Source organism: Lucilia cuprina, chromosome 6 (genome assembly GCF_022045245.1).
Source record: "Lucilia cuprina isolate Lc7/37 chromosome 6, ASM2204524v1, whole genome shotgun sequence".
NCBI lineage: Eukaryota > Metazoa > Arthropoda > Insecta > Diptera > Calliphoridae > Lucilia > Lucilia cuprina.
The window spans coordinates 63,611,742-63,639,714 of record NC_060954.1 but is presented as its reverse complement, the minus strand read 5'-3'; the positions used below and the strand labels follow the sequence as shown (position 1 = coordinate 63,639,714).

At 29.1% G+C, this 27,973-nt stretch overlaps 7 protein-coding genes across 10 annotated transcripts; 5 read left to right on the top strand and 2 right to left on the bottom strand.

Annotated features, from left to right (window-relative positions):
* The first annotated feature begins 1,464 nt into the window (after positions 1 to 1,464).
* LOC111690391 lies at positions 1,465 to 4,343 on the top strand. The gene is made up of 3 exons (XM_023452865.2): positions 1,465 to 1,657; positions 3,933 to 4,015; positions 4,089 to 4,343. The coding sequence occupies exons 1-3, from the start codon at positions 1,628 to 1,630 to the stop codon at positions 4,204 to 4,206; spliced, it is 231 nt and encodes a 76-aa protein (XP_023308633.1). The 5' UTR covers positions 1,465 to 1,627; the 3' UTR covers positions 4,207 to 4,343.
* Positions 4,344 to 4,838: 495 nt separating this feature from the next.
* On the top strand, positions 4,839 to 5,279 carry LOC111690290 (U6 snRNA-associated Sm-like protein LSm6). The gene is made up of 2 exons (XM_023452755.2): positions 4,839 to 5,042; positions 5,103 to 5,279. The coding sequence occupies exons 1-2, from the start codon at positions 4,952 to 4,954 to the stop codon at positions 5,249 to 5,251; spliced, it is 240 nt and encodes a 79-aa protein (XP_023308523.1). The 5' UTR covers positions 4,839 to 4,951; the 3' UTR covers positions 5,252 to 5,279.
* On the bottom strand, positions 5,280 to 6,758 carry LOC111690383. The gene is made up of 2 exons (XM_046954593.1): positions 6,400 to 6,758; positions 5,280 to 6,313 (listed from the first exon to the last, which is right to left on the bottom strand). The coding sequence occupies exons 1-2, from the start codon at positions 6,424 to 6,426 to the stop codon at positions 5,903 to 5,905; spliced, it is 438 nt and encodes a 145-aa protein (XP_046810549.1). The 5' UTR covers positions 6,427 to 6,758; the 3' UTR covers positions 5,280 to 5,902.
* A 145-nt stretch (positions 6,759 to 6,903) lies between these two features.
* On the bottom strand, positions 6,904 to 10,339 carry LOC111690234 (charged multivesicular body protein 4b). Of its 2 annotated transcripts, XM_046954592.1 has the most exons (5): positions 10,012 to 10,339; positions 9,718 to 9,720; positions 7,755 to 7,932; positions 7,398 to 7,687; positions 6,904 to 7,335 (listed from the first exon to the last, which is right to left on the bottom strand). In XM_046954592.1, the coding sequence occupies exons 1-5, from the start codon at positions 10,187 to 10,189 to the stop codon at positions 7,295 to 7,297; spliced, it is 690 nt and encodes a 229-aa protein (XP_046810548.1). In that variant the 5' UTR covers positions 10,190 to 10,339; the 3' UTR covers positions 6,904 to 7,294. The 2 variants fall into 2 exon arrangements, with proteins under 2 accessions (XP_046810548.1, XP_023308457.2); XM_023452689.2 differs by lacking the exon at positions 9,718 to 9,720 and having other exon boundaries at positions 10,012 to 10,338.
* A 537-nt stretch (positions 10,340 to 10,876) lies between these two features.
* On the top strand, positions 10,877 to 12,156 carry LOC111690273 (pre-mRNA-splicing factor 38). The gene has a single exon (XM_023452730.2). The coding sequence runs from the start codon at positions 10,992 to 10,994 to the stop codon at positions 11,967 to 11,969; it is 978 nt and encodes a 325-aa protein (XP_023308498.1). The 5' UTR covers positions 10,877 to 10,991; the 3' UTR covers positions 11,970 to 12,156.
* An 846-nt stretch (positions 12,157 to 13,002) lies between these two features.
* Positions 13,003 to 21,858, top strand: LOC111687365 (ATP-dependent 6-phosphofructokinase). Of its 3 annotated transcripts, none has more exons than XM_046954589.1 (8): positions 13,003 to 13,530; positions 16,052 to 16,393; positions 16,609 to 16,763; positions 18,365 to 18,473; positions 19,315 to 19,764; positions 19,831 to 20,611; positions 20,678 to 20,900; positions 20,958 to 21,858. In XM_046954589.1, the coding sequence occupies exons 1-8, from the start codon at positions 13,381 to 13,383 to the stop codon at positions 21,094 to 21,096; spliced, it is 2,349 nt and encodes a 782-aa protein (XP_046810545.1). In that variant the 5' UTR covers positions 13,003 to 13,380; the 3' UTR covers positions 21,097 to 21,858. The 3 variants fall into 3 exon arrangements, with proteins under 3 accessions (XP_046810545.1, XP_046810544.1, XP_046810543.1); XM_046954588.1 differs by lacking the exon at positions 18,365 to 18,473 and adding an exon at positions 17,741 to 17,849; XM_046954587.1 differs by lacking the exon at positions 18,365 to 18,473 and adding an exon at positions 17,056 to 17,164 and having other exon boundaries at positions 13,008 to 13,530.
* Positions 21,859 to 22,454: 596 nt separating this feature from the next.
* Positions 22,455 to 27,869, top strand: LOC111687153 (proton-coupled folate transporter-like). The gene is made up of 9 exons (XM_023449575.2): positions 22,455 to 22,738; positions 22,818 to 22,927; positions 23,025 to 23,175; positions 23,232 to 23,415; positions 26,206 to 26,567; positions 26,635 to 26,771; positions 26,908 to 27,097; positions 27,160 to 27,316; positions 27,375 to 27,869. Exons 1-9 carry the CDS (start codon positions 22,516 to 22,518, stop codon positions 27,430 to 27,432), a joined length of 1,572 nt encoding a protein of 523 aa, XP_023305343.2. The 5' UTR covers positions 22,455 to 22,515; the 3' UTR covers positions 27,433 to 27,869.
* Positions 27,870 to 27,973: the final 104 nt, after the last annotated feature.

Sequence of the window (27,973 nt, the reverse complement as noted above, 5' to 3'; positions counted from 1 at the left end):
AACTAAACATTTCCCAAATCGAAAAACCTTATTTTCCCTATTATTTCTTTCAACACTGTATGTACTTTATTTATTACTTATAATACGAATGACATTGTTTTTGTTAGGTGATCTTTAGATGGGGCTTTCCAACAAACTCGTTCCCATCTCGGACTGTAGTGTATGAATGTATTAATACTGACGATTACATAAGTTCCAGACGACCGTACAGTTTACAAAACAAAACAAACAAACTGACGATAATAGTACATAAACAAATACACACAGACAATGAATATGTATGTTTTAAGCTTGGCCTCGTTTTTTAAGTTTGCAAAAAAAACACTGTGGTATTTATGCAGATTCCTTCCGTATATTTTTAACCAGAGCACTATGTGTGACTCACGTATTATTTGTTCGGATAACCAATTGACTCCGAAAAACTTTATTACTATTCTAAATGTAATTAATTTTTGTTTTAAATCTAATAGATTTATTGCACGAAAAATTGATACATTTAAATTTTAAAATAACAAGTAAAGTGGTTAAATTGTTTAAAACTAACCGAATGATCGACTTATGTATATACATACATATATATCTATGTACATACATATGCATATATTTTTCGTAAAAAGTTAAGATATTCGACTAATGACAACATCGTTAAAGTCAATTTTTCTTTTGTAAAATTTATTGAATAATTTTAAATTATAATATTATATTAACCGATGTGAAAGAAGAATAAAAACATTGAATAATAATTTAATACTTTCAACTTGAATTGTTTAAATGTAAACTGAAACATGCATTATTAAGGAACGTTTATGTTACTCTCTATTATTTTCCTAATGTATATGTATGTACATAAAAATGTTGCCAATAATTAACGCATGCATCTAGTATTGTTGTTGTACTCACTTACCTGTCTTTTGGAACGTGTAAATGATCACGTTATAATGCGTTGTTTACGTTAAAAATAATTTCCGTTTTTTGTTGTTTAATTGAAGAATTGTCTGGAACATGTTTAATTTTTTACAAAGCAGTTTAAAATTGTTTTGTTATTTTAGAAAGCCTCTGTACTAATAACTTTTTTCTTTAAGCCAAGTAGTAAAGACATAATTTTTTTGAGAATTCTTGAGTTATTAAGAGTTAAGAACTGTGAAACTATTACTGTTTTTTTTTTTTTCAAAAAAAATATACATATATTTATATTGTAAAAAATTTATCTGGCAGCCCTGTTGACAACGACTATAAAATTTTGTGTAATTTACTCTCTTTGGCGATGTTTCTCTTTCTTTTTGATAATTATTTCTTTGCTCTTTACCATAAACAAAGCGAAACACATACCTACTACGTACAAATGTACATAAAATTATAATAAAAAATTTTAAACTATTACAACTACAACCAGTTTCAATTACCTTCTTCTTTCTGTCTGTTTAAGCCACCAAAAGCCAACAATTGTCATAAACATCGACTAGTAACAAATTTAGTCACAATTTATACGGGAATAAAAGCGGTTACAAAACTTTAATAACGGATTAGGCGTTTCAAACAAGAAAACTAAAATTTTAAACTTGGTTTAGTTCAAAAAAAATCCAGGAAAAATTTTGTTATAAATTCTTAAACATTGTACCTATTGAAGATGTTCAAGTTGGGCATATTTCTTTTACCAGTAAGTAAAATCGAATAAAAAAGTCTTTATTGATTTTCTTAATTAACAACAAGATAAATGAAAATAGCAACACAACATATCAAATTGACACCTTATTTTCGTTTTGGCTTGATGACCTGTAAAATGGAAAAGAAAAAACTTTCTTAATGTAGAAATGTCTAGTGGCACCATTTTAAAATATTTTTTTTTTTTATTTTGCATTAACAACTCGTTGATCGTGCACTAAGTGTTCAAAAAAGTTTCTATTTTTTAAAAATATTGCGCTAAATGAATGAAACTTTCATAGTAAAACACAAAAAAAAACCTTTTTACTTTCAACTTCTACAACTTTCGTCTATTCTACACCCATTTAAGCATGCGCAGTGAATTTCAATTGCACCCAACAAAAACGTTATTTTATTTAAAAATTTTCTTATTAAAAAAAATCAAATAGAAATATAGGAAACAAGGTCATATTTCATAAAAATTAAAATGAACAAACGGGTGACTGACCTTCATTTTCATGTCAACAATAAAAAGTTTGAATTTCGTTTTAGTCATCATCTTAATGATGAATTGAACCGCTAATGAATTATTACAACATTTTTTTAAGTATTTCTTCTTGTTATTTACATTTTTGATGGTTAATTTTTTTATAAAAGACCTTGGTGATTTTTAGTTTTTTCATAATGTATCATCATGTGAGTGTGCATGTGTTTTAACTTGACCAACAAAAATTAGGTAGTTTCCAAAGAAACTGCTTAGGCATCTATTTATTACAGAAACAGACCCATTTTTTAATTTTATTATAAAATTCAAATTAAACAACTTATGTTTGTTGTTGTTGCTTTTATTTATGTAGTTTTTTTCAATCTGCACAATTGTGACACTGGTTTTAAAGCACTTTGTGCCAACAACAACAACAAATACAAAAAATGTGTGTCATAATGAATTTTTGTTATTCGCTTTCCCGTTCACTCTCTTCGTTTATCAAAAGATTACATAATATTTGCAACATTTCAGCTTAATTACAATTGGAACCGCTGTCGACAAATCACAAAAAAGAACGAGCGACGAATTAAAACTAAGCGACAGTCGTAGACTACAAAATGATTTTTATTGAAAACTATTTTTTATGAAATAAAAAGGAATGATTAAGAAATTATTCTGAATAAAATACGGGAACAGGCATATTATGTTTCTCTTTTTTTCTATTTCATTAATATCTTCCATTAATAATACCACATGCCGGAAAATGCGCATTATAACAGCCCCGAATGAAAAAAGATCGCCAGCGATCGCAATAAAAGTAAATTAGAATCTATCTCAACCACAATGTCGCCAACCACAAGACAATTTATTTTCATATAAAATTTATGAAAACTCATTGTCGACAGCGGTTGTGTGTTGTATTCCACAAGAGTACTTCTAATATTCCATGTGTTGATTATGGAATATTTTTACTTTCGAAATAGAAATAGGAATAAATGTTAGTATAGTGTTTAATATTTCGATATCAATTGTTTAATGTCGTAATAACTATTAACTGTTTGATTTTAGTTGAAAAATCTTTATGCCATACAACAATACAACACCGATTATGAATTGGACAATTGTAAATCTAATAATACTTAGCAAACTTACAAACCATATGAAAATATATATGTACAATAAAAGGGAGCAACCGTTTTGAAAAATTCAAAAAGTAACGATATTAAGCTTTAAATTTTATTAATTGTTTAAATATTATTAATTGCATAAAAGCACAGTAGAATCAAAATTTTGTAAATAAACATGGATTTTTTGCTAATCCGAATTTAATTCAATTTTTTGTATATTTAGTTTGAGCATAAAACAAATAAAATAAAGTATAAAAAAAATAAATTTCTTTCAATTCTGCTTTCAAATTTTATATCTGGCAATTCAATTTACAAACCAATTTTCAAATTCGCAAACTACGTGGAGTATCAATTTCAAATTTTCTAAATTAATTTTAAAAATTCGAACTTTACATTGTATTGTTATCTGTTGACTACATAAACATGCATAAGTAAAATTTCAATATATTTGAACTACGGGAAATAATTTAAAACATAACTCGGAATTCTCGAATTTAATTTTGATTTTTCGAACATAACATTGTCATCAAGTAAAAAATGTGAATGAAAACGTGGGTGAATTATTTCACAAAGTATAATATGCATAAAATTATATTTTTTAAATTCCGAATTAAACAAATCAAATATAAATAATTTTAATTATTAAATATTTTATTAAATCGTTTCTATTCTTTTAGGTTCTCCTAATTGTTGTTTGTCTGCTGCGACTAGCAAATGCCACTGTACAACCCAGAGCGCCAAATTTTCAATATTTTGAAAGGTAAAATAAAAATGACATTTAAAGACACATTGTTCTCCATTTGAATTTATTTATGATTTTATTATTATTTTAGACCAAAGTATCGCTACCCTTATTATGATTCCAACGGACGTGGTAAATTGTTATATGGATATGGTGGACCAGATCTATATCAGTACAAAACTTATACCCCACTTGAAGGCATACATTGAAATTCAGGCATTATAGTCAATATTTATTAATAAGTTAGTTAATTTATTTTATAAGATTTCAAGAAGTAAATTAAATATTTTTATACATGTTTATTAATTATATGTGTAGTTGCAATAAAAAAAATATATTTTTCGAATATCATTTCTATCATGTAAATACAGTTTTAAAATTCTCCGCTTTATGTTTTTCTGATATATTTCTAAAGTTGAAATTCTCTGCTTTATGTTTTTCTTAAATAGTTTTTTAATGTACAATATTATATATTCTACTCAATAGCAAAAAAAATAAGTTTTTACAAAACTACTTTTATGGCAAGCAATTTTTAAGTTTTAAAAAATTTCCTAACTTTTGAATTTTTTAGTTAGGCATGAAAAATTTTTTTTTAATATTTAACTTCGAAATACAAAAAGAATATTTTTTAACAATAATAAATCAATAACACTGTGCATAAGTGATTAAGATATGAGAAATTTGAAATTATAAAATTATAATTTATAATATAACGGAATTTTTGGTGAATTTATAAGCAAGAAATAATTTACTACCAAAAATTACAACCATGTTTGTCATAATAAACAGCCCACCGTCAACTGTCAAAAAATACTGATAAAAACTTTTAGGAAACAAATAAATACTGGGTAGGAAAATTTTGACATTTACCTTGTGGACAAACAAAACAATTCTTTGACAAATTAAATAAAAAAAGACCGCAAAGAATCCCAGGATTTTTTAAGAGAAAACAAAATGTCTCGTAAAGAAGCTCTATCACAATTTATAAATCAAATTCATGGACGTCCGGTTGTTGTAAAACTCAACAGTGGTGTTGATTATAGAGGTATGTAGGTGGTAGTAGCAAATTTGTACATAGAACATAAATTCTTGATTTGATTTACAGGCGTTTTGGCATGTTTGGATGGTTATATGAATATAGCTCTTGATCAAACTGAGGAATACGTCAATGGCCAACTAAAAAACAAATATGGAGATGCCTTTATACGTGGCAACAATGTTCTATACATATCCACACAAAAAAGAAGAGTATAATTTAAAATAAAACAAGTTTTTATATGGATCCAAATGAGTTTAATTTTTGTGTAGTTTCCTTATTTATTATCCTCAAAGTTCTGCTAATTTCATATAAAACTAAAACAAAAAGTTATTTTTAGTGAAGTGCGCTCTCTATATATTGATGTACCTTAGAGGAAAAAGGACCAGCCGAAGGCCATACAAATTAGGGATTTATGTTTGTTTCCGAAACCAATTTATTGATATTTTTAAGGTCACCAAGATTTTTACCAAGCTTTTTTTTTGTAGCGGTACATGTATTCATAGGACAAGTAAATCCACACTTCCTTAGGCCAAAATAATACATTTCAAGTTGTCTTGTACATAGGTAATTTGTTTTTAAACGTTTACTGAAGATAGTCGTTTTTTTCTATGAAAGTATTGATTTGGTATAAATATGTATGTAATATAACAAATCCACTGTGGCCAAAATATTAACAGATATTAAGAAAGTTTTTTAAAGAAACAAATTCGATTTAATAAATAAAGATTAAATTATGTAAGCAACCCTTTTTGGTTGTTTTTTTTACAGCACTTAATGAACAGCATTATTTCGTTTAATAAATACAATTTACTTTAAATAATAATAAATAGAATAAATACAAATTATATGAAATATTTTCAAGGTTTTTAGCTAGGATAATATCTGGAACCATAATCCTTAGGTATAGCTCCAAAATGCTTCAGTTGCTTAACGGAGTACCCCTTTCCCAAAGCATCGATAAGCCGTTCACCTTTCCAACCAAACTTACGTACGTAATAAGGACGCCAAGCTCGACCAAAATGGGGATCAAATGGAATTTCACTCTCTTGAGTAAAAGGCGAATTGCCCAAAAATAAATTTTCGAAATAATCTAAAACTGCCTTCTTCTTTTGAAAATGTTCCAGAAAGAGATTTGCTTGAGCTGCTCTTTTTGGATCTTGCGATGGCAAGTTCTTAAAATATTGAAAATTTATTAAATCTACATTAGACCAGCCAATCGCATCATGAATGTCGTTCAATATCGCCTGATCTTGTTGAAAAAATGATGCTAAAAGCAACTATAAATGTTAACAGTAATTAAACCCACACACAAATATGCGTTAGAAATTGTTCAAAAAGTTATAAACATAAATTTAATATTTACCACAAATAAAAAAATTTGAACCTTCATTGTACCAACTAATTTTATAATGTTTGCGGTTGAAATTATTTCTGAAGACTAATATAATTTTTGTTATTCGTGTGGAAACAAACTATCTTTAACCATTAAGTGTCCAAATATTGACCAATAAAAATTATTACAAATTAAAAGAAATAAATAATTGCTTAATTTTAATTGAAGCCACCGTTTAGTATTTGCTTGTTTTGTTTATAATACTTTTGTTTACGCGTCTTTTGTCACCCACCACACTGCTAAATCCTAATTAGTATTCATATCAGGTGCTCAGTGCAACTTCATGAATTATTACAAATTTATGTTTGTGCTCGTCGCATAAAGAGCTTATAAGAAAACTCCCGATTTTTTTTATTTAAAATAATTTACATGTGCGAGTACAGTCATCCAAGGTCGTTTAATTGAGCTTTATAAGAAATGTGTAATTAAGTGATGTACTACTGTTTATTCATTAAATTGCATTGTAACTTAATATCATTTTCATGTTATTTTTATTATGAATTTTGTTGTTGTGTATATTTAAACATAATTATTAGTAATTATTTATTCTATGATGATTATTTATATTATTATCAAAGTCCAAAGAAAATATTGAAATACGAAGAACTAAAAGAAATTTCCCTAAACAACATGCGCAACATCATTTGAGAATTCATTCGTTTAAATTAAAATAGAAAAAAATGTTAACTTTACGTTATCCTGTATTTATAGGGACAGAAGCGAATTGCAGTGCAATGAATTTTGATGGATTTTAAAATCAATCACAAATTATAATTCAAATTAGTTTTACTTAGACTTAGAGATAGATAAAAAGATGCTCAAGAGACTCGAGTAAAGAATATTCACTGTAATACCAGATAGTTGTTTAATTGGCCCATGCCAACAATTGCTTCATGTCGGGATCATCTAAAATAGAAACGGCTTAATGAAAAAAGGACACATCAAAATCTCAACAGTTTGAACTTTACCATCAGGGACATTTTCTACATTGTTGGAGATAGTGGCCTTCTTCTTTTCCTTTGCCTTTTCAGCAACTTCATCATCTGGTACTTCTGGCAGCGTAGTTGCAGGTTCTGGTATGCCAATTATCTCCTTATCGAAGTTCTCTTGTTCTAGTTCATCTAGTTCACGTTCCAAATCTTCATCGTCAATATCAGCACCAAATGCTACAGGATTTGAAATGGCATCCGAGATTTCACGCGCCACATCTTGTTGTTCAGCAATATCATCCATCATGTCATGGACCTTATCAACATCCCTGAAATTAATTAAAGTAGTTATAAATCACACAAATTATAATCTACATTCGGTTAAGAAAAACTCACATATTTTGATGGGCTGCTTTAAGCGCATCGGCGGCATTTTTCATTGTTGTCAAAACAGCAGTATTCGTGTTGGCACTTTCAAGTGCTTCGCGCTGCATTTCAATTGTAGATAAGGTGCCATCGATTTGTTGCAATTGTTTTTCCAAACGCTTCTTCTTTTTCAATGCTTGTAAGGCCACTAAAATTTATTATCAAATAAAGTTTTCATATCATTTTTGAAGTAATGTTAATAAAATTTATCAAATATTAGTTGAATAAATAAACTTAAAATTAATTTTGTTTCATTTTGAAATCACGGAGAAATAATTAATATTTTATTAATCATACCAAATTCTATCCATCCAAATGCGGAACTGTATTGAATTTGGGAGCGTAATTGATTTTTTGTAAAAACTATACAATTGTTTATTTTAGGAGCGCTAACATGTTAAATGTGATAATTAAAGATGAACTAAAGATTTATACATAAAACTTTATATTTGGTAAATATTAATCAAACCTAATTTTTTTCTACTTGAGCATTTAACCTAACCTTTCATTACACCAAAATCCCCAAAGTTTTGCAATTTTGCGGAAAATGTTCTCAATAAAATAAGTCAACATAGAAATTAGACAAATTTTAATAGTTCTGTGACAAAATAGAAAAAATACAATTCTCCAGTTATGAAAAAAAATAATTTTTTTTAAATCTCCACACTCCACTTCATATTTTGTCAATTTTTTCTTATAAAAATCGGATCAGCAGTGTTTAAATAACTAGACTATAACGAAAAATAACTACTTTTGTAGTTAAAAAATGTTCAAAAACTAGCAGTAAATCATTTACTATAGATGTAGCAAAAAATAATAGCAATTGATATTTAAATGTTTCAATGTTTCAAAGTTGAACACTTGAAATAGTAAATAGGAAATAGTTAAAGCAAAAATATATGTAATATTAGGTAGCAAACGTAGTTCTTCTAACACTGCGGATCAGACAAATTTACTTTTTGTAGTACTACTATATGTTTAAAAGTTTGAGGCCTGAAAAGTAGACAAAAATAATTTATGTACTTTTGCTTTTTTAACACAGAGTTGTTACTAAATATTCCAATTTAAATTTTCAAATTTTAATTTATCTAAAACGCATAATTTACATTTGCTGGATATCCCCTCATGGTCTCATTTTGATTTTTTTATAAACTACTGTTTCTGATAGGAATAATGAAAATTGGAAATTTTTAATATTATATATAAAAATTTTGCGAAAATAGCTATGTTTAGAATGCGTATAAATTAACAGAATAAAGTAAGTTATTTTAACCCTTTGAGGAATTTAGTGTACTAATTTTATACTTTCATTTCCCGTCTCAGGAAAAAAAACAATGACTCAAAATTTGTTGTATAGTGTAATAAAAAATTTATAATGAAATTTTAAATTATAAGATGAATTTGAAATAAAATTTTTCGATTGAAAATATGTAAAATATCATGTAAATTTGCAAGTAAATTTGACTGATGGCATGTGTTACGATTTTGAGATTTTAATCGCACAATCTTCTCTTAAATCGCTCTTGTCGTTGAAATCCATATTAGCCATTGTGGCTGCTTTTAAATCTTATGTGAATTTTTTGACGTCACAAATTCGACAGTTTTTCATTTAGAAATTTGACATTTCTTATAGTACCGCCGTGGACATATGAGTGATTTTACTTAATAAGTCAATTTCGATAGTTACAAAAATCATGTAAAGAAAACCCATTTTCAAAATTTTTCGTCAAAAGTTTGATAGGTGTAAAAGTAGCTTAAGGAATTACAAAATTTAAAAAGCTTTTCTTAAAATCATGCAAAATTTCTCATTTTTAAACACAAGAAAATATTTAATTGAATTTAATTAAAATTTTGGCCAATGGTTTCATTTAAAATGTAATATGAGAGATCAAAACAAAAAAGCATTAAATTATTAATATGTTTTTAACATTACGTTCTATTGGGACAATATTATCCAGAGATCGTCACATCACATCAGAAGCATGAGGCAGAAATTAAAAATAAATAACATCATTGGAAGATGAAATAGAAAACAAACAAAATTTTAATAAATTCTAGCAGTGATAATGGTTGTCAGTTTTGTGTAGACGAGATATTAAAAACAAACAGGAAAATGTAATTATGAGTCATAATTTACAATATAATAAATAAACATTGCAATCCAACGGCATCATTGGTGCTGTTGAAGATGAGTAGTTATTGTACAGAATCCCAAGTTTTTTTTTACCTCTTTTATTTTTGGATGCATTCTTTCTAGCTGTATTTAGTTCCTCTTCGATTTTGGATTCTAAAAATTCTTGTTTCTTGATAAGCATATTCTCGGTTTCTCGCAGTTTTTGTATTGCTTCGCCCGTAGTTGGAGCCTGTTCCTTTTTGCCACCAAACATTTTACCGAAAAAACTCATCGTGATTGTTTTTATATATCTCTTTGTCTAAAAGCACTATTAATATTTGAAATATTCACTTTCTATTAGAATTATTATTGCGATTTACAAATATATAGATGTAGATTCTATTTTTCTTCAACAGTGCGTCATCCAAAACTGACATCTGTTTTGACAACGGCAATTGTTTTGTTTTTACAAAAATAGTGGGAACAATTTGGAAGAAATATGCGGAAACAACTCTGCATAAAAATCTATTACAATTTTAGCAATTTCAACAAAAATACAATGACTTCATAACTCAACAAAATCTCCTTCGTAAAGATATTTATTCAAAATACAATACTTCAAATTAAAAATATTGTGAACATAATTCAGACTTTTATTCTAGTGTACACTTATGTTCACACTATAATTTTTGTAAATATTTTCAATGGCTTTTCGTAAATATTTTTAATATATATTTTATTTCTTATTCTATTATAATATACGCTACAAATAAAACGGTTTTGTATTGTATACGTTAAAAATAAAAAGGTTTTTTTATTGTTTTAAAAAATGCATGAATGCCAACCGTATGCCAAAAAGATCCGAAATATTTTTTGAAAATCAAATTGCAAATTATGTTTATACTAAACAATTGAATTTGATTGAAATACTAAACACGCAACTCTGCGTAAATAATCTATTACAATTTACACCGATGTTTAAACGTCAAAATCATAAAAGGCAAAAAGCGTTGTTTACATTTTGGATGAAGAAAATCGTGATTTTGAGGAAATATTTTTTTCATTTTTTAATGTTTTAAAAAAATCGTATTTAAATGGCTAATCGTACTGTTAAGGAAGCCAAAAATATACACGGCACAAATCCGCAGTATCTTATTGAAAAAATTATTCGATCTCGCATTTACGATTCGAAATATTGGAAGGAACAATGTTTTGCTTTGACTGCAGAACTATTAGTGGACAAAGCCATGGAATTGCGTTATATTGGCGGCGTTTACGGAGGTAACATAAAACCAACACAGTTTCTATGTCTAACATTAAAAATGTTGCAAATACAACCGGAGAAAGACATTGTGGTAGAGTTTATCAAAAATGAGGAATTTAAGTACGTTCGAGCTCTTGGTGCTTTTTACTTGCGTTTAACTGGCAGCGCGTTAGATTGTTACAAGTACTTGGAGCCTTTGTATATAGACAATCGTAAACTGCGAAGGCAAAATAGAGTGGGTCAATATGAAATTGTTTACATGGACGAATTTATTGATGAGCTGCTGAGAAGTGACCGAGTGTGTGATATTATTTTGCCGCGAATACAGAAACGATCTGTTTTGGAAGAAAATAATGAACTGGAACCAAAAGTGTCTGTACTGGATGAAGATCTGGACGAAGATTTAGTAAGCGAGGAAGAGAATGCGGAGGAAGAAAGTGAATCAAAAGGAAAATCACAAAAGAAATCAAGAAAAGAACGTTCAAAATCAAGATCCGTATCGCCTAATCGTCGTGATGGCAGTAGTGGTGCGGGACCAAGTCATAGTAGTCGGTCTCGAGACTACAACGAAGACCTCGAGCGCTATCAACGTGAGCGAGAAAGGGATCGTCGTGATTATGATAGGAACCGCAACGATCATCGTTATGATGAACGTGAACGAGACAGAGAAAGGGAACGTGATCGCGACAGAGACCGTGGTGACATTCGTCGTAGAGAGGATTATATAGATGATCGTTATGATCGTCGTGATGATTACCGTGGTGAACGCAGTCGGTACGACCGCGATCGTAGGGATCGACGTCATTAAATATGCTACTTAAATAATAATAAAAAATAATTGATTAATAAACAAGATTTTAATTTGTTTAAGAAAACAATTTTTTAACTTTTTATGAAACAAACCAAAATATCTAAACCATTTTTTAATTTTTGTAAATTCGCTGACTAAGGGAATTTTTTTTCGAATGTTTATTAAGTGTTTACATTCATAGGCGCACTATTTAAGTTCTAGTTTTGTACCCTTTTTATTAATAATATTTGAGAGGCTTTATTTTTAACTGTTCACAAAGAAATTTTCATTTTATTATAAAATAATGAAATAATCATTGTATGGAAAATACATTTTATAATACATAATTGCTTCTTGTTAATAGATATGTAAAATGTCGATATGTAGAAAATTTATTAATTATACTTCGATTTCAGGATTTCGACATTTTCATTTTTTTGCGGAGTCATTTCAATAAAGCTCGAATTTTCCTAAAAAAAATTTAAACAATTTACAAATTATAAATTGTTGATTATACCTATAGTTTTGAAGATAACTTTCAGTTTATTTAGTGTATTTTACTATAATTTTCAGTAGTTGTTCTAAAATGCCTGTTGTTGAAATGATGATTAACACTTAATATCTAAAAATATTAAAAAAAGTTGTTTTTATTATTTATCAATTTTTGGAACAATCTGTTCAATAAAAAAATTACAATATTTGAAAAATAACAACAATGGAATGAAGGAGAAAGCAAACAAATGTCAAAACAAAAGTCAGCTGTTTGTGCAGAATAAAGAAAGCTGTCAGACAAAACAGAATTACAAGACTATACCGTAATAGTTGGACGATTTTACGAATTTGATATTAGTAAGTTTTTACAAAAGTTTTAAAATTATATCGTAATTAAATAATTTAATGGCATAAACAATCCAACTTTTTTGAATCATTAATAACCTGTGTATGTATTTTGGATATTATTATATATTTTTTTTAAATACAACTGTTTTGACAATTTTTTGCACCACTTTTACTGTATACTAAAAGATTCACAACAGAATCGATAAAGGTCACCTTGAAACGCCAAACTCTAGTGTCACCTTGGCGGAACGCACTCATACACACATACGCTATTCTTTTCGTTCGTTTAACACAATTGGGAAGCCAGTTAATAATAAAGTTTTTAACAAAAATTACTTCATAAATTTCTCAAACAAATCAATCACTATTCCAGTGTAAACGATTGATACAAAAGTGCAAGTCAACAACAAAATTTGTTGAAATAAAAGCAAAAGTGTCGAAATTTATCATAGACATTTCAACGGTCTTTTTTTTGGTATACAGAAATAAAGTGCGTGTGTGTTGAAAAGAAATAAAAACCGTTTTGCTTTTTTGAAAAGTTAAAAAATATTAGATTTAACTTATTCTCGGAATTTAATAAGCATTAAAGATGACGACTACCAAAGTTAAACAACGCTTTATTGAACGTGGCTCCCATAAGGGAAAGGGCTTGGCCGTCTTCACTAGTGGTGGTGACTCCCAAGGTATGAATGCTGCCGTAAGAGCTTGCGTCCGGATGGCAATTTATTTGGGTTGCAAGGTTAGTAGTTAGTGTTAATAAATTATTTCTAATTTGAACAGACATTAACCTTTGAATTATTTTTATTACTCATGGTCGTGCGACAATTTTTTTCTTCACAAATTTAATTAAGAGATGATAAGAACCTCCTAATTTGTTTTCTTATTTGACATTCGACATCTATTTTTGGATTTTATTCTTAAGATTATTTGATTAGTTGAAGAAACGGGTGCCAAACAAATGAATTATTATCAATTTCTTTTTGCTGTAACTTTAGTTTCATTTCACTTTTTTTTATTTTTTAATGTCATTTATTTTGTTTATTGCACACTACTGCATCGTCTGCTGACAAGTGTCATAGCAATTTGAATTCATATGTTTTCTTTTTATTACTTAAATCTAATAGGTTTATTTTGCAAATTAATAATTATCTGTGTATGTATCTATCTACATTCATACGTACATGAAACAAAATTTCTTTAAAATATCCATTTACGTTGCGTCTGTAATATGTACATTGTATAAGTACATATACAAAATATGTATATATACATAAATATGTACCTATGTATGTATGTTTGTACATTAGGATCATAACCAAAATTAGGCCCTATCTTTACGCTATAGCTACATACATAGTAGTTTTCTAATGACGAAAATTAATTCGTTATCGATATACTTTTTTTACTCAATGAGAAATAGTTATGCCCGAATTGCCATTTTTAAAAATTGTATAAAAGTTACCACCCTAATGTATATACATACAGTTTCTCACATAAGTTATTATTCGAAGAATCCTTAATTTTAACTCATTGACGCTCACGCAGTAAAAATATGAAACTACCAAGATACACACTTAATTTTTGAGAAAATATAGGTCTTCATTAAATTCTACAAGAATTGCCATAAAATAAAATGTAAATCAAAAACTTTATTGATATATTTAAAGTAGAGAAATCGATATTAAAAAAATAACTATAAGACAGCTATAAAGCCCTTATTTACGGAAACAGTTTTTTTATCTAAGGAATCATTTTGCATTTTTTATATTTATAACTTGCTTACGTCAAAGATTTCTTCGTAATATCTACAAATAAAATTACCTCTTAAGAGCAGGTGCTTGAATTTTTAATATGTAATTCATATACATTTGAAATTCAGTTCTTAAATTAGACTAAATAATAGTTAGTAAGCATTTGTCAAAATTTTTGGGTATAAATTGCAAAATATATCCTGCAAAAATTGAGACTACTCTGCATATGCACGTAAATAGTACTATTTTAAGGACTGGTCCAAAACTAATCCAAATACCTATATGGAAAAAGCACTTAATTTATTCATTACTTTTGGTAATCGAAATTTCACATTTTGGGCTTTTGGTGCTTGTAGATAATCATAAAAGTATTAAATATTTTGTAAAGAAGTATATTGTGATGAAATCTCTCTTAATTAATGTAGTTTTTTGTTAATGAATTTGACATTGATCAATAGATGCGTCTGTAAACGTACTTAAACGTTAATACAACTATGTATGTGTGTATGTTTAATTGATAGAGTATTCAAACGATTCTTAAGCGAGAAGAAAAAAGTTCGGTCAAGTGTATGAAATTTATATCAAATCTTTATATAAATTGTAATTTTAACGGTTTTTATAATAGTTATTAATTTAAATTCAAAAATTTTAGCAGCACATAATTATAAACAAACAATTATTGGCAATCGACAAAAAATTGCATCAACGTTTCTCGTTCGGAAAAAAACGGTGTGTTTTTCTTTTAAGAAAAAGTATATAATAAAATTATATACTTTTAGACTGCTATTAATGAAGTTTATAGTAACATCTATAAGACGGGCGAAAAATTATAACTTTTAATTTATCAAACATAAATGCATAATTTGTTTAGTTAATGATAATTTGTAAATTAATGAATTAATTCATCATGTTAAATATTCTATAAAAAAAGTATTTAGTTTTATAAAAAATACTTTTAAAAGAGCTAGGAAAAAACGAATTTATCCACGATTATTTAAAATATTTGGATAAATTTAATTTGTACTTTTAGTCCTTCGTTTTGGGTTATATTCAGCTTATATTTTTGAGTTTCAGATTAAAGCGCCATTTTAGGATTTTTTTTAACTTTTAACTTTAAACCACTATAACTTTGGTGGCTCTCGATACCTTCTACCAACGATCAAACCGTATGTAGTAAATAGAATGCATACGGTGGACCGATATAGTCCATTTTCAATACCAAACAAACCTTATCAGTAGCGAATATTCGTCAATCCTCTAGCGTCTTCCATTCGGACTCTATCGAGCTTTCAACAGACAGATGACAGACATGGCTAGATATGCATATATACTTTTGTGGGCATATGATAAATATTTCGATGTGTTACAAATGGAATGACGAATTTTTTATGGCGGGTATAAACATATAATTCACATATACCTAAATATGTAGCGTTAATCTCAGTTTAAGAGCAAAAAATCTAAATATTACGTAAAATACAAGTATAATAATTTTGATATTCCTTTCAGGCCTACTTCATTCGTGAAGGCTACCAAGGAATGGTAGATGGCGGCGATAACATAGTCGAAGCTAATTGGGCTTCGGTATCGTCTATAATTCATCGTGGAGGTACTGTAATTGGTTCAGCAAGATGTACTGATTTTCGCCAACGTGCTGGTCGCCTAAAGGCAGCCCACAATCTTATTCAAAAAGGCATTTCTAACCTGGTTGTTATTGGTGGTGATGGTTCATTGACTGGTGCAAATTTATTCCGTCAAGAATGGTCATCATTGTTAGACGAATTATTGAAGGAGGGAAAAATAACTGAAGAGCAAAGGAAAAAATATGATGTTTTGCATATTGTCGGAATGGTAAGTACAAATATTTATATATGTTTAAATAACAAAATTGTTTTCTGATTTGGAAAACGTTAATTTATTATGTAAACATTCTTGTAAATAAATTTAAATAGGATTTGCAATTTTTCAAAAAACAAGAAATCATTCAATTATGCGAAAAGCCAAGAAATTTCTCGCATAATATTTTTTATCCGTTCCAATAACGTTATAACACTAATATTTTTTAGGTCGGATCAATCGACAACGATTTCTGTGGTACTGATATGACAATTGGTACTGACTCAGCTTTACATCGAATTATTGAAGCTATTGATGCTATCGTTAGTACTGCATATTCTCATCAACGTACATTTATTATGGAAGTTATGGGAAGACACTGTGGGTAAGTTTTTTCGAAAAGACAAACACACAAATTAATTTATTAAAGTTTACGATAGGATGTCTATGAAAGACGTAATAATTACAGCTTGTGGTGGCATCCGTTCGTAAATTGCAAACATAATACATATTTATACTTAATTTTAGTTCAAGTCAGGTACAAATTCTATACTAATCTCGAATTCGAAAACAAATCCAAATTAAACAAACATTCAATTGGCTAATAGTTTTTGTAGAATGATTTAAACTACACTCAATTTTGTATACATATTAAGCTATTAATTCCTTTGCATAAGTTATTTACCCGTAGTTACTGGCATTATATCAGAGGCTGACTACGTTTTTTGTCCTGAATCGCCACCACCACACGATTGGCCAGAAAAACTTTGCGATAAATTGATACAGGCAAGACTAATACACATATTAATAGGAGTATTATTATTTCTGTATAAACGAATCTTTCAATCTCACCATAATAATAATCATCATTTAAAGCATATATACTCAATGAATATAAACTAAGATAGTTTTCAATATATTTAGACAGATATTGCTTGATTTATTTATTTTAGTTAGACACACGTTTTTCTTAAAATTTCTTTATGGCTTTGGTTTCATTTAGTTAAGGATTCAAAAACAAAACAAATGATGAATTGGCTGAGATATATTGGTGATAATGGTTTAATGAAATCCTTTTTAATTAAAACTTATGTACAACTTTAATACTAACAGATATTAAGCTAGGTCCTTTAACGTTTGAATATATCAGATGTTTGCACGTAAACATCTAATTTCACATATCGGTCATACAATCTACATGATTGTTTGTAAAAAGAAATAATTATTACTATGTACGTATGTTTATGGAGTGTAACATCCCACCACCACCTCCCAAAACCACCAGAGATGGCTAATATCCATAGTTCGTTGTTGTGTGTCCTCTATCATCAATTTGTGTCTATCATTGTTTTTCTTTTGCAGCTATTTAGCTCTAGTAGCTGGTTTGTCATGTGAAGCTGATTACATTTTTATTCCTGAAGCTCCTCCAAAGTCCGATTGGCCTGAAAGGCTTTGCCAACAATTAAGCCAGGCAAGAAAAAACAAAATTTAGAAGTTGTTTCACGTTTGCCAAAATTTCAATGATTATATTTTATGTTGCTTTTTTATAAGATTTATTTTCATTATTATTTTTTTTTCGATTTAACAAAATTCAAAAATCAATATAATTTTGTTCACTTTGTTATTTTCGCTGTTGTTGACTTTAATTAGAGATTTATCACTTGCTGAGCTGAAAAGCAAAAACAATTTGCTTTTATAATTTTGTTGTGCATTACTTGAATGTGTATCCTGATCACTCACCTCATTAAATATATATATACATATATTCTTTATTTTGCACCATCTGATGTACATATTTTAAAGAAATATGTTTTTAATTTGCATTGCGAATCATCTCCAGCGAATAAACATACCTACATGCTTCATTGAAAACGTCTCAATCGCAGTACAAGTATTGTGCATATTTTTATTTAAATATACATAAATACATTACATTCATTGCATTCATATCTATCCTCATAATTATTTTGATTTTAACATTTTTAGTTATTTAGCCCTTCAAGCCGGTATGTCCTCCGGATCTGACGCTATATTTATACCCGAAGATCCGGCTCCAAAGGATTGGAACGATATTTTATGTGAAAAGTTGTTACAGGTTAGGTTTGTTTCCTTTCTTTTGGTTTTTATTTTTCTGAAATTTATTGTTATTTTTATGGAAATACATATTTTTATAAATTCTTATTTATATTTTCGGAAAATATAACGTAATTAGGGCTTTATAATAAGTATATACTTATATAATATGTACAAAACAGCTTAAAGTGCATATTACTCATGGTATACATTTTATGTTTTACTGTTAAATTGTTAAGTAAACTCATATTGTTTAAAACCTACGTACATACATATGTATTTCGTGATTTTTGTTTATATTTAAATACTAATGTGGGATTTATAAATTCGATACATATTGAAAATGTAGTATTTAATCGGTTATATAAGACGAATTGTTTTCTATTTTTATAAATACATAGTAAATTAGTTTTTAGGAAATGATATCGTCCATATATGCTTTTTTTAAATCATCTTATGCATTTTCATACATTTATGGTGTTGGTCTCATAATGTCACAGTTTGTAACTATAGAATGTAAAAGTAGTTAGTCTACACGATAATTGCATAATACATAATCACATTAATATCCAATCATCCTGCATAAGTAATCATATAGTAGTGTTTGCATTATTCATTCATTCATTATTTAAAAAAAAAAAATATATCAATGCAAAATACTCACATGTAATAAAAAAAATAATAATAACCTATTGTATTAACAATGGGTTTCTGCTTTTTTGCTAAAAATTTAAACACAAACTTGCATTGTATATGTATTTATTTCATAGTATATATGTATGTACTTTTTAATTTTTATGTAATCGAAATTTCCACTTTGGGAAAATATTAATTGATATTCGTTTGTCGGCCTCGTTGTATAGGAACGTAGTGCTGGTCAACGTTTGAACATTATTATTGTAGCAGAAGGTGCTATTGATCGCGATGGCAATGCTATTTCCGCTGAAGATATTAAAAAGGTTGTTGTAGATAAGCTACAACAAGACACCCGTATTACTGTTTTGGGTCATGTTCAACGCGGTGGTAATCCCAGTGCTTTTGATCGTGTTTTGGGTTGTCGTATGGGAGCTGAAGCGACATTGGCTTTGATGGAAGCTACAAACGAAACTGTGCCCGCTGTTGTCTCTCTAGATGGCAACCAAGCTGTTCGGGTCCCATTGATGGAGTGCGTTGAACGCACCCAAGCTGTTGCTAAGGCTATGTCCGAGAAAAATTGGGAATTGGCTGTTAAATTGCGTGGTCGTTCATTTGAACGTAACTTGGAAACCTATAAGATGTTGACTCGCTTGAAGCCACCTAAACATGAAGGACAGGTTAGTTCGGAATATAATTTTCTAAAAGGAAATTGGGTATTCATTTTTTCCCCTATTTAAACTTAGGGCTATCGTTTGGCTGTAATGCACATAGGTGCACCAGCTTGCGGTATGAATGCTGCTGTACGCAGTTTTGTGCGTAATTGCATTTATCGTGGTGATGTCGTGTTCGGCATTCATGATGGCATTGAAGGTCTTATTGCTGGCAATATTAAGGAAATGGGCTGGTCCGATGTAACTGGTTGGGTTGGCCAAGGTGGTGCTTTCTTGGGAACAAAACGTACTTTGCCCGAGTGTAAATTCAACGAAATCGCATCACGTCTCAGGGAATTTAAGATTCAGGGTCTATTGATTATCGGTGGTTTTGAAGCTTATCACGCATGTGGTCAAATCGCAGATCAACGTTCTAATTATCCTGAATTCTGTATACCATTGGCTGTTATACCCTCTACCATTTCCAACAATGTTCCTGGTACTGAATTTTCGTTGGGTGCCGATACTGGCCTTAATGAGATTACTGAGATTTGTGATCGCATCCGTCAATCGGCTCAAGGTACCAAGAGACGTGTTTTCGTCATTGAAACTATGGGTGGCTATTGTGGATACCTAGCTACACTAGCTGGCTTAGCTGGTGGCGCAGATGCTGCTTACATATTTGAGGAGAAGTTTTCAATTAAAGATTTGCAGCAGGATGTCTATCATATGGCTTCCAAAATGGCTGAAGGTGTACAGCGTGGTTTAATTTTACGCAATGAAAAAGCTTCCGACAATTATAACACCGATTTCATTTATCGTTTGTATTCGGAAGAAGGCAAAGGTTTATTTTCTTGCCGTATGAATATTTTGGGTAAGAACATATTGAAAACATTTTATGATTTTTTTTATATTAATTTAAATAAATTTTGCATTTAAGGCCACATGCAACAGGGTGGTTCTCCAACACCATTCGATCGTAATATGGGTACAAAAATGGCAGCTAAATGTGTAGAATGGTTTTCCGAACAATTCAAAAATAACAAGCAACCTGACGGTAGCATTAAATGTACTGACAAGGAATCTGCTGTTCTTTTGGGCATAGTAAGGCGTCAATACAGATTCACACCCTTGGCTGATTTGATTTCTGAAACCAATTTCGAGTATGTTCAAATTATTACAAAATATATGACATCTCCTTTATGATTTTATTATTTTAGGCAACGTATTCCTAAAAGCCAGTGGTGGTTAAAATTGCGTCCTTTGCTAAGAATATTGGCTAAGCATGATTCTGCCTATGAGGAGGAAGGTTTGTACATAACCGTTGAAGAAGAATGCTCCACCGATGCTGTGGCTTAAATGTAATACAAAACATTTTCAACAGCAGAGTCATTTTCATTTAAAAGATGATGTTTAGCTAGCCATCTAGCAAGCCAGTCTAAAATTCAATTGCTCTAAACTAAATTGAATATATATATTGCACAAAATCAGAAGCTTGATATTATAAGCTATCTTTTGTTAGTCAAGGCTTTTTTAATTTATAGGTTTTCATTTTACTTCGCCATCATTTCATTTTCAAAATATTTTATATTTTTTTGTTTACTTTTTATTTATAATTATGTCAATAATTTCACCATTAAACAAATACATTGCAAGTGTTTTTATTAAAGCTCAGGTCTCCAATTAAGTTAAAATGACCCCAGTGTATTCAATATTATAATTATCACCATCATTTCCATTATCTTTTTATTTATTTAGTTTCGTAGACACTATTTAGATCTATTCTCTAACACTCAAAGTTTATGAAATAAATTAAATAATTCTAAAAATTTTCAAGCTGCTACAATTCTTTGTAAAGGATTTTAAATAAATCTGAATCCTTCCTATTTTTAGATCTAAAAAAATTAAATGTGTTAAAAGTTATTCATAATGTTGTTTAAATTAAGTTGTAGGGAATCATCTATCAAACCGAATCTACATACAACAACCTACTACTAATTAATACGATATCAGGAGAATATAAATATATAATACACAATAATATACACATGTTGTTAAACGTTGTACTTTTGAAGTTTAAGAAAAATATTAAATAAATTATGACACATTGATACAAAAAAAGTAAACCCGTACTACACTACTTTTGCATATATGAATGTAAGTATGTATGTTGTATTTGTTTTCACTGCTGTCTATTTAAAAAGACAATTAGCAAACATTCGGAATGAGCGTACGACGATAATAGCCTCTTTATTAGTTGAAAATGTTTAGAATATTTTAAACAATCTATTCAATTTACTTATGAGGAGTTTTTTTCAAAGCCCCATCCAATAGTGTATTAAACAAACATAAGTAACTATATATGTATGTATGTCCTTATAATTCTGTGGTAAAAAGGCAGAAGTACACAAGTTATTTTTTGTACTTTTTAGGAGAACGTGTTAAAGTTTTAAAATCTAACACCAAACTATAGTAAAATACTATACTTACTTTAATAATAGTATTTGCATAAGGTAGTTAGCTTTTACAAAATTTATTTTTATTGTGAACATAGTGATTGCTAAGAATTTGAGTTTTTTGTTGCATATATGTATATTAAAAGGAAATACAAAAAAGATCCCCTCGATGATTCATTTAATTCCAACTAATAAGAATAAAATTCTTTGAGCACAAATAATGATAAAAAAGAATATACATACTGAGGGTTATTTATAAATTAATATTTATAACAAAGTCAGAGTGAATAAAATAGTATTGAGTGACTGACACTGATTCACGATGCTAAGCACATTGGATAATGAAAATCCAAACGAAGAAAGTACATTGCTGGCAAAATTCAGAAGAAGAAACACGGATTCTGTATCGACCACAGCCAGCGAATCTTTGCTAAATGGAATAGATATGTCGACTGATACAGAGTTCCGATGGAGATGGCATACAATACGTTTTTATTTAGTTGAACTAATGGTGTTGATATTGGTTTTTGCCTACAATTTATCTGGTATGTATTCTGAACGAAACCGTTCAAATTACATTTTCCAAAATGAACAAAATGTTTAAATATTTATCTGTTGTATTAGCTACGATTTTAAAAAATAGAATAATATTTCAAACATGTACTGTTGTATTCGATTATAACACAACAGATTGCCAAAAATTATCGACCAGAAACACTTCTCATTATATTATGGTATGTTTGTTAACAAATTTGCTTCACAAAAATAAAACATTTTACTTTATAATTACAAATGCAATTTTATTTTTTTTTCGGTTTTCGAACGCTGAAGGATATAGAAGAAAAAGTTCAGCCATATGTTGCCCGACTTTTCATGACCAGCTCTGTGATTCAAAGTATCGTACCAGCTTTTTGTGGGACATATGTTGGAGCTTGGTCAGATCGTTTTGGTCGTAAACCTTTGTTAATTGCATCGTTTTCTGGTAATATTGTTTAAGTATAGAAATAATCATAGAAATTATCAATATTACTATTTTAGGATATTTTTTATTTTATGCTATTACTTCTATTATAAGCCATTTTTCCGACGCTGGAGATGTCAGCCCTTGGTATTATTTATTGGCTTCTCTTCCTCTGTCTTTATTAGGAGATAGTGTTACATATTCTATTGCAACTCTATGTTATATTTCTGATGTATCCACAACGGAAGAACGACCTTACAGGTATTTATACAATAGGACTATTGGAAATAATAGGGAGAATTCATTTCAAAACGAACAGTTAAAATATCCAGTCATCTGGAGTGTCGGTGGCTAGGTATAACCCTTAATGGTAGGTTAAAAGGGAAGTTCGGGACCCTTTTAACTTACAACTTCGACTTTTAATCAAGACAACTAAGTTTTATACAAGAATAATGATACCTCTTTAAAAAATGACTTAAACGTCCAAAATTGACTTTTAACCAGTATCGCGATGAAATTCAACATTACTATCTTTAATATATTTTAAAAATATATCCTTCTTAAAAATTGTATGAGGATCTGCCCATGTTTGACCGTACTCCTATATAAAGACTTTAAGAATTGAAGTCGAAGTGCTTTTCGTGAGTATCTGGCGCGTAGCCCTATCTCACGGTGGTACTTTTACAACTCACCATTGGCCCCTTGTATATTCTACACGCAAGTCGCAATTTTTGTATATGGATGGCCCGATCCATGTACAAGCACTTTAAGAATATTAGTTTAGAATTAATGTGAAATTCAACATAAAAGATTATTTAGGAAAAATAAATAATATTTCAAATATAGCATCATATGGTCGGTCATGCTCGACTATACTTTCATACTTGTTATACCCTTCACCTTCGTGAAGGTGTCATTCCGTTTGTAATTTCTATAATATAATTTTCCGACCCTATAAAGTATATATATTCTGGATCCTTATAGGTAGCGGAGATGATTAAGCCATGTCCGTCTGTCTGTCTGTCTGTCTGTCTGTCCGTCTGTCTGTATGTTTGTTGAAAGTTTTTAGAAGACCCCAGATATCTGCGAGATCCGAATCTTCCATAATTCTATCAGACATACGACCGGCAAGAACGCTATTTAAAATCAGCAAAATCGGTCCATAAATAACGGAGATATGAGCAAAAAACCGAGACAACCTCTGAAAATTTCATATAAAATTTAGATTTTTTATTCATGCTCAGACAGAAACAGCAAAAAACAAAATACATAACAATACGGTAAATATTGTTATTGTAATTTGTTTATAAAAGCAAAGCAGAGCAAGAGCAGCAGAGCAAGAGTAGCAGAGCGAGAGCAGCACTAATGTTTTGTTATTGGCTAGAAATATGAAATTAAGTATATAGAGCCTGGATTAAGTGAGAACCTATAAAAGAGGACTTTCTGGTACTTTTTCGTTCTTCAAAAGGTATTTTTTGAAATTTCTATAATATTGAACCTAGAAACATGAAATTAAGTATGCATGGCCCGGATTAAGTGAGGACCCAAACAAGGGGAGTTTTTGGTACTTTTTCGTTTTTCAAAAGGTACTTTTTGCAATTTCTACAATATTGAACCTAGAAACATGTAATTAAGTATGTATGGCCCGGATTAAATGAGGACCCATAAAAGGGGACTTTTTGGTACTTTTTCGTTCTTCAAAAGGTACTTTTTGCAATTTCTACAATATTGAACCTAGAAACATGTAATTAAGTATGTATGGCCCGGATTAAGTGAGGACCCATACAAGGGGACTTTTTGGTACTTTTTCGTTTTTCAAAAGGTACTTTTTGCAATTTCTACGATATTAAACCTAGAAACATGTAATTATGTATGTATGGCCCGGATTAAGTAAGGACCCATAAAAGGGGACTTATTGGTACTTTTTCGTTTTTCAAAAGGTACTTTTGCAATTTCTACGATATTAAACCTAGAAACATGTAATTAAGTATGTATGGCCAGGATTAAGTGAGGACCCATGAAAGGGTACTTTTTGGTACTTTTTCATTCTTCAAAAGGTACTTTTTGAAATTTCTATAATATTGAACCTAGAAACATGTTATTAAGTTCGTATATCCCGGATTAAGTGAGAACCAGTAAAAGGGGACTTTTTGGTACTTTTTCGTTCTTCAAAAGGTATTTTTTACAATTTCTACAATATTGAACCTAGGAACATGTAATTAAGTTTGTATGGCCCGGATTAACTGAGGACCCATAGATGGGGACTTTTTGGTACTTTTTCGTTCTTCAAAAGGTACAAAAGGCTTTAAACACATCATGGTGAAGGGTATATAAGATTCGGCACAGCCGAATATAGAACTCTTACTTGTTTTTAATTTCAATTTAAAGCCAAATATAAAATCTTGCAAATAAAATATTTTACTTGCAGAATGCTAAATGTCTATTTTCATAGAGTATAGTTTAATGTCAAATATATCAGACAGCCCCGTAATGAAAACAATAAAAGCACATCATATGAGGATACCTTAACTTTCTTCTATATTCCAGTGAAAAATTTGTATGACAAAACAATAATGACCTTTTATATAATTGTCATTGGAAATAAAATATTTTATTTACACGATTTTAAAGATAACACATTTAGTTTAAAAGTAAAATCAAGAATAATGATAAACTTTAAGTAGTTCCAGATTTATAGGTATGTTATGTTAATATTTATTGAGCCTATTATGATACAATGAAAGTATTTTAAACAAATAATGTGTTTAAACAGAATGCCCTTAAGGCAATTTTAAAATATTTTTCAAAAAGCGACATTTTTAATTTATATTCATGTACTTATGTATGTATTTATTATATGTGTGATGAGTTTCATTCAAATCTGAGATGGTAAATCTGACATTATTAGGTCTATTACAACTCACGTGTAATTGTAATTCTAAATTAAATTAAAAATTTAAATTAAAATCGATTTAATAATCAGATAAAATAATCAAATAATACATTTCTATTTTGTAATAAAAATGATTAATATAATTGTTTGGACTTTAGAATGGTATTCTACGAAGCCGTAATATATATTGGGCTAATGACGGGATCCTTTACATCTGGCTACATATATCGAGATTACACTTCATCTACATTAATATTTTCAATATCTGCTTTGTGTTTATTGTTTGCAACGTTGTTTATTATATTTGTAATACCAGAAAGTCTACAAATTCAATCGACTGGAAATAATCCAAATAATGATGAAGGAAATCCTTTGGTGGAGGAGCAGAGTCTTAAAAATCTATTTGATATTAAAAATCTAAAGGACATGTATAAAACTTGTTTTAAATTCAGAGAATATGAAACCCGTACCGTAATTTTATTGATTGTATCTACTTTAGTAATTTGTGCATTTATAGTAGGTAAGAGTGTTGGTGATCACTTCATTCTATATTATATTTAAAAACTAATATTTCTATTTCATTAAAGATGGGTCGGTAACAGTATTTTATCTCTTTATACGTGAGAAGTTTCATTGGAACATTAGAGAATATACCACATATGAAACCCTTAGTATTTTAGTGCCCGTTTTAGGAAATATATTTGGAATATGGTTGCTAAGAAAAGTAAATAATATCTTGTAATGACGATGTTAATACCTTAAAACCAGCACCTAATATTGCTTATTAGCATGAGAATGTTGCTATATTAGTTACATGGTTTTTTCTCGATTTGCTGTTTAATTCTTTTTTTCTTTATTAGGTTATTCGAATTCCACTATTAAATCTTGCAATAGTGGGATTGTTATCAAATGTTTGTAATTGCTTGATGAAAGGTTTCGCAGCTATTAATTGGCAATTATATTTGGCCATCGTATTGGGTGCTTTAAAATCCATTGTCAATCCAATGCTTCGTACAGTTTTGACTAAAATTCTACCGTCAAATGAATTGGGTTTGTATTGAACTATAGAACAAAAAATGTATTTAATTTTAAAATTTATTTGAAATTTGCAGGCAAGATATTTTCCTTCATTAGTGCTTTGAACGCCTTTGTCCCATTTATTGCATCACCGTTATATACTATCGTGTATGGGTTTACGCTTAAAAGTTTTTCGGGTTTCTTCAATATTTTAAGTGCAAATTTTTATCTCTTGGCAATTGGTTTAATATTGTAAGTAATGAAATTTTAATGTTATTTTATAAAAAATAATTTTCATTTTTTATTTTAGGGTGGTTATTCGCAAAAAACAGAAATACATTTCATATTATGGTGTTAATTTAAATTAATTAACATTATAATTAAAATATGAATGATAGATACGTACATATTAGGATTCACGCAATATTTTAGAAATTTTTATATCATACCTTTTATTTAAGTTTTTGGATCAGCACTAATATTGGTGTAAGTTATTTTGTTAACATTTCCTCTCCATCATCTGCATATCTGCGGCCAGAACACAGATTTTGGGCGACATATTTTGATAGATCGCAAACTGGTAAACATATTTTAAATCCGACTTTAGTATACTATTCTACTGAAAAATTTAAAATATATAAACATATGTAATTTGAAAGAATTTGGATGCACTATAAATGTACCCAGCAAAAAAGTGTGAAAAGGAGTAGAATTTTCACCACAAATAACATACTTGAAGTATTTCCAATTTTGGTGAAAAACCTATGAATTTTACATTATCGTGTCATTGGAGGGATGTTGTTAATTTTTGACAACTATGAACTACATCTTATTAAGATTAGATGCAATAAAAATCCGATATTTGGATGTCAAAAATAAGCCGAATTCGTTCAATGACATCCTTATGTT